Source organism: Galeopterus variegatus, unplaced genomic scaffold, assembly GCF_000696425.1.
Source record: "Galeopterus variegatus unplaced genomic scaffold, G_variegatus-3.0.2 Scaffold7911, whole genome shotgun sequence".
Lineage (NCBI taxonomy): Eukaryota > Metazoa > Chordata > Mammalia > Dermoptera > Cynocephalidae > Galeopterus > Galeopterus variegatus.
The window spans coordinates 25,883-35,456 of NW_007734022.1; the positions used below are offsets into that span (position 1 = coordinate 25,883).

General features: G+C 43.3%; 1 protein-coding gene across 1 annotated transcript; it reads right to left on the bottom strand.

Annotated features, from left to right (window-relative positions):
* Positions 1–5,741: 5,741 nt before the first annotated feature.
* LOC103607978 (ubiquilin-3-like) lies at positions 5,742–7,718 on the bottom strand. Its single transcript, XM_008592422.1, has one exon. It carries the CDS (start codon positions 7,716–7,718, stop codon positions 5,742–5,744), a length of 1,977 nt encoding a protein of 658 aa, XP_008590644.1.
* Positions 7,719–9,574: the final 1,856 nt, after the last annotated feature.

The following is a 9,574-nucleotide window of genomic DNA, read 5'->3' on the forward strand; positions in this document are numbered from 1 at the left end:
CCCTTAGCTACCTGGAGAGAGCCCTAAGACTAACTGAGTAAATAGCAATGGAAGTTTGTGAACTAGCAAAAGGCACTGCTAATCAATATACGTCATGGACCTTTGTGATACATCGCTACTTTCTATCTTTTAGCCAGGATTTCTCAAATAAAGGATGGGATCCCAAAAACATCACATTTGGCCAGATTTCAGGCAGTCTCTTTAAGACAGGATGCCCTGGTCAATAAATGGTCCCATATTTGCATTTATTATTAACTAACTATTGGGCCATTACCTAAAAATTGTCCTCTTCAAAATAAAAGCAAAAAACAAACAAATGAAAAAATCATCTGGGAATCTCTTGTTTCACAGATATATCCAAAATATAAAACAAAATCATGCATGTCTCCATGTATACTAAGGCCACAATACAGTGATTTGTTAGGATACTCCTTAATCCTTTCAGAGTTATAGACATTACTAATTATAACCAAGACACACAATTCACTTCTTAAAATACGCCATGCTGGGTTATGGGAAGAGGCATTCAATAGATGTCATGTCCCTGATGGTCCCAGATAACTGATTTAATTGAGAGACATAAAGTTCTCCTCAAACATTTCCTTTTCAAATTCCAGTCAGGCAAATAATCCATTAATGAGTTTCTGCTTTGCCCCAGGCTTTATCCTATCTTTATAAATTTTTTATGTTACCCCCATCCCGTAAGGATTGGAGGTCAGATTGAGGGCAGATACTCTCCTAGGACTCATTAGTCATAAATCATCCCACAGGTAGGGGGCTGCTCATCTGACATGCTCATCTGAACTGCTCATCTAAGCTTCCAGAGAAAGTTCTAGATTGCTGTGGAGTATACTAACATTTATAAAGCAAATTTATTTCACAGGGGTTAGTTTCCAAAGCCCTGTAGTTTCAAGTATAACCTAATTTTTTAAAATTACACATAGAAATGTTAACCTTGCAAAAGACATGAAACTTTCCCCAGGCTAAAGTCTCTGATATAGATAAAGAATTGTAACACAGCAAAGTTGCTGGTTCAAGAACAGATGTCTTTGGAGCAGGTTAACCTATTGATTGATATGTTAAGTTTCTTTATCTTTCTATAAACATACTAAGGAAATTGCTGTAGGGAAAGAAAATGTTTGCTAAGAACAAAAGCTTTTGTTGGTGGATCAACTTAACCTTTTGCAAATTGCATTATGGAATGTCACTTTGTTATTTCACTGGTGTTACCAGCTTCTATTGTTAAACTATACTTAACCATAACTCCACCTATGTTCCTTTTCTGTAACTTTCTGGCCTGGAGAATAAATACTAAGACAGAACCCCAGTTCAAGGGTTAATTTTCTGAGGAGGAATGCCTCTCTCTTGAGGGTTCCTGGAAATTAACCCCTTTGGGTTTCTCACTTCTCAGAGGAAATGGGCTTTGAGTAATCCTTTTTGCATTTCCGTCACCCCATGTGAGACAAAACAACAATTGCAAAGTGAGGTACTGAATCTCTAAAATAGAGTGTAAGTAGAGAAGGAAATTAGATGCTAAGAGGGCACAATTGTTCAACCCTTGACCTTCTAGGTCTCCTTATGTTTTCCTATAAAACTCTTCCCCAGTACCTCTCTATCCAGTTTTAATGGAGAAATATGATAGTACAGCCACACCAAAAGGCAATTTATACTGTTAAAACAGGCTTAAAAGTTTGACTACTCCTTGAACTAATAGTATTTCTATTTCTGTGAATTTACACTAAGAAAATAAATACTCATAAGTTTGGATCAGTGCTGGGGCCCACCATTTTTCCCATCTGCAGAGTCTGCCTAGATGATATTATACTGTGGCTTTCAATAGCAACCATAAATCTCCAGCCTTGAAATGCATCCAGGACTCTAAACTTGTCATCTCCACTTGAAGTTAACAGGGACCTCAAACTCAGCATGGTCAAAACAGTATTTTTTTTATTTCCATCTGTAAACCTGCTCCTCCCCAGTTATTCTCCTTCTTAGTTAAAAGGCCATTATCCTATTAACTGTTCAAGCTACAAAACCTTCTGCCCCATGTCAATTCCATCAATTCCTGTCCACCAAGACTTAAAAACATATCCTAAATCTATCACTGTACATTTACGATTACCACACAAGTCTAAACAATCTCTTGCCTGGACTTCTGCAGATCCCTTTACTAATGTGTTGGCTTTAACTCTTAACCCCCAACATCAACTGCTAATTTAACAGGCAAGGGAAACCAGCATATGTCATTCTCCTGGTTAAACTCCCATCTGTGGCTAGGAATGCCATGGACCTGATGATAGATTAGTGAGAACATGAACTATGTAATCTACTCTGCAAAACATTGCCTTTATTCTTTGCCTGATATTGTCCCTGCCTAGCCTAGTGGCATAAAAGTCCCACAACTCTGGGTCTTTTTGAACTGCTAGACTGCTTGTTTTGCAAAGGGTGCACTGACCAACTCATGTACACAATTCACATTTGAGAACTCTGGAGGCCATCAGGAGCTAGGTCCACCCTCTCTTCTGTATCTTTAATGTTACATATCTCTTGCTCTGCTTCTTTGCTTTTTCAGTAGTAAACCTAAGTACCTACTAGGTTTATTTCCTAAGAGTGGAATCTACTTGAACCGGTTCTACATCATCGTGTTCACTAATATTCTTTCCAGACCGTGGCATGCTATGTGGTCTGAAGCATGTGGGTAAAAACATGTGTGTGTTACATAAACACCTAGCTTTCAATTAAACTTATTGGCTTTGTAACCCTGACAAACTAGTAATTACAAAATATCAACTATTGCTAGGCAACATTGCTTGTGATTAAAAATTACCCCTGATTGGCAAACTGTCTCTGAATTAGAAACAGCTATAATGTATCATAAAAATCTGAAGGGGATTCTTTGCCTTGTGCTTCCCTGAGTGTGAAGAAATTATAATAGGGCATATCCTTTGTAAGAGTCTGGAATATAGGTAAATGGAATGTAATTAATTCTATGGAACTGTATGTTTAAAAATGGTTCAAATGGCAAATCTTATATTATGTATATTTTTACCACAATAACACACACACACCCACACACACCTACACCCACACACACACACACACACACACACACACACACTAGCTCCTAAGGAGTATAAAGGCTATCTTAATACACAGCAACTAGCTGACTTGCCTAATGTGGATTTTGTCTCCCAGTGCCTGGAATTGTCATGTGGAAGAAGAGGGCTCCTGTGTGGCAATACTAACCTATGCGTGGGCTGCTGTAAGAACTCTCATGGTTGAGAAATGCCTGATTCTACCCTGCTGATGAGCTACATTTTTCCTTTCTGTATCCTGTGTAGATTTGAACCACGTGTGCTTTGTGGCAGTCCTAGTTTATTTTATTAAACCGAAAGAGATTCAAAGGATGATGATAGATAACCTCATTATCCCCCTGAGAAAAATATCCAAATTTCTTGATTAGCTACAAAGCCTCTCCAGGTTACAGTGCCTGTTCCCTTGACTTCCTGACGTTAGTGATTGTCCCCTTGCCTACAGAGCTTGGCCACATGGCTGGCCTCCCTTTTGCTTGTGGAATACACGAAGTGCCCAACATACCCTTAAGGCCATTGTATTAGGTGTCCCCTAAGCCTTTGATGTTCCTCCACCTAACATTTACAAGGTTGTCCCTTTTTATCCCTCAGATCTCCTCTCCACCAAGGCCTTCTCAACCACTTACTGTCCTAGTCTCTTTAAATTACATGCCTAGAATTTATCAAAACATGATATTTTCCTATTTGCTTACTAGTTTTATTTTCTGTTTCCTTCACTAGAATACAAGGCCCACGAAAACAGGGACATTATCATATTTGCTACTGCAAACCCAGTGCCTAATATAGTAGGTACTAACTAAAATAATTGTTACCAGGAAGAAAGAAAAGGTGGGAGGAAGGGAGGTTGGTGAAATAAGAGAGATTGGATTAAAGAAGTGGACAATGGTTTACTGTTGTGGAAGTTTATGATGTTGTGCTCACCTAAGTATCCAACAACAGGATGAATGTGTAACAAACACATGTGAGAATCCATTATGATTAGTGGAATTACTCAACTGGTCAATGTTCTCTTGACCCACTCCACAAGGTGTTTCTCCCATAGTCTCATCTCTCTCAGCTAATTTTACAACTAAGATAGTGACTGTCAGAGCAGAATCTCAAACTTGCCATTCACACCATCCCCGTCCCCCTTCTGATAGGATTATCATTCATCCAGTAGTTCAGGACCCAAACACAGAAATTACCCTTGATTCCTCTCTTTTCCTTATGCCTCACATTTAATTTATCAGCAATATGGGATTTCTCTTTGAAATATATTCTGAATGTGACCATGTCAATACTGGAAATGTGGCAATAGGATTCAAGCTGGTTTTTTTATTTCCTCTCTTGGCCATTAGCGTCTTTGCCTGCCACAGGAGTCAATCTGATCTTTTAATAATACTTGTGCAGATCCATTCACCTCACCTCTTTATCCAAAACCACCAAAGCTTTTCTGATTATACTTGTGAAAGCATCCCTGAATGCCAATAAGCATTTAGTCTGAGATGCCGAGGGTACCTTATGTGTGTTATGCACCCCCTACCTCAGTGCCTTTTTAAGTATTGGTTCATCTGCAGGAATATGTGTTCCTCCATGTTCAGAGTGTAACCTACATCTTTCTTACCACTTTTCAGGTTTTAGCTCGGAGTACACACTCACAGAAGCCTTTCCTGTCTCCCTGATTAGATCAAGTCCCTATTTATGATATTTTATAATTCTCCACCTTTTTCTTTATAGTTCTTATCATAGTTTGGAATTATATATGAGCATTCTTCACATACTCAAAGTTGGAACTGTCCCTGCTACCAGATCATAAACTCACGAGGGCAGGATCATGTCTCTTTTACTCAAACTTAATACCTCATAGATAGCAGAATGCAGATCATGGGGTAACTGCTCAATTCTTGAGCAAGAAATTTCAAGAAACCAACTCTTTTCAATTAGCTACAGAGGACTTTATAAACTCAGTGGGATTCAGGAATTGTAGAATTCAGCTTGAATCCTTGCTGCTCTATTTCCATTCACTCAGGGATCAGCATCAAATACTGAAAGTGGCCGTCACCTGTGGGATAGTCTCCAGAGGCAATAAAAAATAAAAAAACTGTTCCCACTCTTCAGTCTGGCTGCTGGTAGGGAGCCACAAAGAACAGATTACATGATAGCAGCTCCTACAGGACACAAAATCTGGAGGACCCTTGGAAGGACATCAGGAAAGTTGCAGCAGCATTCCCGCCTCTATTCTCCATGCCTCTGAGTCTCCTAACCTCAAACCTTTAAGTTCTTCTCCCAGCCCAAGCCCTCCCATCCATGCAGAAAAAGCCCTTATCACCACATCTTTGTCCACACCCTCCCCTTACACTCGCTCACAAGAATCAGACTCAAGCAATGGCTGACACTAGAGATTGGATGTAATTGCATCTCAAGACAGGCAGAAACAGAGCTCACGCTGGGGCCCTTCGGTGGGACAGTGGCAGGGGTTGTTGGGTCACACAGCACACCCACCCTGTCTCTGGCTCTTAGTCTTCCTCATTGACTCTAGAACAACATCCTTTCTTCAGTAAAGGGCATCAAAGTAAATTTGGATTATAGTGCAGCTGTCTTCAAGAATGGGAGAGCTAGGGTTATTAGATATGCGGAAAAGGCACAGAGGAAAAGGTAGGGTTTGAATGACTAGAGCTCCTGTGACTGCCTCAGCTTCTCCACCGCAGCCTTCACATCACCCTCAGTGGCAATGAGGGCCTGAAGGTTGGCTTCAGGATTCAGAAAGCCCATGGACTGCAGTTGTTCCAGCTGCACCTGGAAGTGAGCCTCAGGTTGCAGCTGCTGGGGATTGGCACCAGCTAAAGCTTGCAACATCTGGAAGAAGGGAGTGGAACGGAAGTCCAGCTCCATAGGCCCTTGTGCTGAGGAAACCTCGGGAGCTAGGTTTGTCGGGGGAACCTCAGACATGGGGGCACGTTCTCTAGACTCGATACTTCCTACCACTCTCCCCAGCCCTCCTTGGCAAGGCATGAACCAGAGTAGGAGATGAGGCGCTTCTGTAGCCAGGATCTGCAGACCTTGCTCAATTTGCACCAGGGCTTGCATAGTACGGGGGTTCACCATGGCTGCCTGAAGGTGCAACAGCAGTGGCAGCTGTTGGTGCATCTCATCCTGCAACTGTGGCACCTGATTTATGCCAGCCGGCATCAAAGATCTTGGATAAGCTCGGGATGGCAGCCAGGAAGGCTCAGGGGTTCTTGGAGGAGCTGCCATGGAGGAAGGAGGTGAAGGGACAAATGGGGCCCTGTTGGTAGAATCTCCAAGCCCAGAGACAAGATCAGGCATGCTGCTGGAGTGGCCGCTAGAGCCATTCCCCATGCCATTGTGGCCTCCACCTTGCTCAGTAGTGTTCTCTGTGGGGCATCTCAGGAAAGCTGAGCAGGAGGACTTCCCCTTGATTGCCAGTGACTCCCTCTGTAGAGGATGGCCTAACCCAGGTTCCTGGGATGACAGCGAAGTTGGGGAAACTCTTGTTCCTGGTGGAGGTGGTTTCTGGCTTGGGCTGAAGGTGGATGCAGTCCCCTGTAAATAGGTCCCCAGAGACGGAGTTGTCTCATGTAATTGCTGGAGATAGTCATAGAATCCTATATTACTTGGAAAGTTTGGAACCGTATTTCTCATTTTGGATGCATCCTGGTCCCCGGGCCGCTTTCCTTGCATGCCACTTGAGCCTCCATATGTGGAAGTCCAGGGGTTGGGGAGAGGGTCACAATTCTCTATCCTTGAAGGTTGGCTGCTGCTGGTGGTGGTATTAGCAGGAGTGGTAGTTGCAAAGGGATTGCCACCAAACTGCTCCTGTACTGCATTCAACATTGGGTCCATAATATCTGTGTACATGGTACGAAGCACACCGTAGCCACCAGGGATGCTTTCCAGATTACTGAGTGCCCGGTCCTGGCTACGCATCATCTCTTGCATTATGGCAGGCTTCTGTAGAAACTCCAGCGTCTGCCGCATGATTTTAGGGTTGTTGAGAATATGGCCAATCTCGGGGTTGTGCTGGATCAGCTGCTGCATATGGGGGTTTTCAAGAACTAGCTGGTGCACCAGGCCCGTGTTAGACAGCAGACTCTGGACAAAGGGTTCATCAGTGGGCTGAGTCAAAATCTCAGGCACAGATACGTGCTGCCACATAAGCGAGCTTAGTTGCTCGGGGGAGCCACTAGAGGACAGGCCCAGTCTGTTGAGGCCTGTGAGGACACTTAAGCTGAAGGTGGGAGGCAGATCTGCTGAGTAAATGGAGCTTGGAGGAGGCAGTGATCTGGGGCTTGCGCCTGGGGTAGGGACTGAAGCAGCTGGGCACTCACTGTCCACAGCACAGCGCTGCATCTTGATGACCAGATGGACGGTGAGGCCGTCTCGCACTCCACACTGGGCCAGTGAGTCAGGGTCCTTGAGGATCTTGCCAGCAAAGATTAGAACCAGCTGATCAGGGTGGGCCCTAAAGCGCTGGGATATCTCTTCCTTCAGCTGCTGGGTGGTGCATGTGTCTGTAACTGAGAAATCCTCCTTGTCCTTGGGTGTCTTCACTGTCACCTTGATAAGGTGGGAATCCTGGACTGGCACTGGGCTGCCCTGAGACAGAGCATCTCTGGTTTTGGCCATGGTGTGCAGTAGGAGGCCCAGGTCTGTGGGGACACTGTTGGGGGAGGCGATAGAAGATCAAGGTCATCGTTTCAAACAGGGATGAAAGTAGGGAAAATGAGCAGGAAGAGGGTCTTGGGTCTTGGGGCATGTGTAGGGTCCACATGGAAGGGGAATTGACGTCCCTGGGACAGATGCTTTTGATGGACTGTGGAATTAAGAGAGGCTGGGTTCAGGGTAGAGGAATGTGGAGCCTGAGAAAGACGTCTACAGAGGATGAGTGAGGGGGAAAATGTCAGAAGAAAGGCCCAGTCTGGGAAGTACATACCAATCTGCTGCGGCCCCTACTTTCCTTTTATGCAGGGCTCCAAACAACCCTCATCTTGCTGCACAGCCACCCTGAAGCCTTCTGGGCTGGAACTCAGTCCATCAAGTCACCTGTGTGACATCAGTATGACATCACAGCCTCATAAAATGGATTCCTGAGAATTTTCTAAAGTTCTCTGAATTCTCCATCATTTACCTCTTCTATTTCCTTTACCTCAATTGTCTTCTTCATAGTGAGTGTCCTGGGCTGACTACTTCCTCTTCCAATATAACCTTGTGTGTGGCATGTGGAGGCCAGACTGGAATGGACAATTGCAAGAACTCCTTCGTCCTTTGCATCCCCATTAGACCCAAATTCAGCTTCTTCCTCATTTCAGGTCTTCGTCCAAGCATGCTATGTCCCCGTTTTCCCATCTGATCCAGTATCAACAACCAATTTTCAATGTATTGATTGGCTGGTGGATAGGATTTGGGGCGTAAGAGAGGGATCAAAGATTACATGAAATTTTCCACTTTACTTTAAATTTTTACTATCCCCCAGAGAAAGTAAATGAACTGATTCTATATTTACTGTGATAAAATAGGTAGAGCAAGGAATAAGATGGTTGGTAAACAGAAAATTCACAGGTTCTATGCCTGGAAAAAAAATTAGGAAGTTGTTATATTTGAGGTGTCTATTTTGTTTCCAGATGGAGATGTAGTAAAGCAATTGAATAGTGTGTGTCAAGCTTTCACCAGCATTTAGGAAAAGTTAAAATAATCTATTGGTTGAGATTATTGAGTTAGTGAGCATAGAAAAAAGAATAGAAGTAAAATATCTGAGTCTTGTAGCTCTACAACGTTTAGAAGACTGGAAGATTGGAAAAAGTCAGCAAACTGAGAAGCAGTAAGACAGAAAAGAGAGAGAAGCCAAATGAAGAAGAGATTCAAAAAGGAGAGAGTAAGCAGCTGTGCCAGTGATGCTGGCAGGTCAGTAGCGTAAGGACTGAGATTGACCACAGGATTTGACAAAAGAGAGAAGTGGAGAGCATGATGATACCAGATTTGTAAGGGGGTGTGGGGGCAGTGAGGGAAGCCTGACTGGAGTGTGTTTAAGAGCAAATGGGTTGGAAAGGAAATGAATCCAGCAAAGCACTGTAAATGAGGAAAAGCGGATGATGGGCTATGTTGGAACGTGGCGTTAAAGTCTTTTTAGTTTTGTTTTGTTTTTCTTATGGTGCAAATCATACCTAATTTTTATTCTGATGGGAACAATCTAATGAGGAGGAAAAAATGATGCAGGAGAAAATAAAAACGATTTGTAAAATAAGTCATTGAATAGACAGGTTAGAGAGCTTGGGAGCACGTGCTCAAGTGGAGAGCTTGATGTAGGAACACGGACAGTTTATTCATTACGACAGAATGACGGTCAGAGTGTGAGTTACCTGGTTGAGTTGGCAGTGGGCACAAGTGGAAGTCTGTTCTGATGACTTTTTGTTAAAATAAGCAAAACATCAGCTGAGATTCAGAATTGAAAAACGGATGTTGAAGATTTGAGAGGAGCAAAAAAC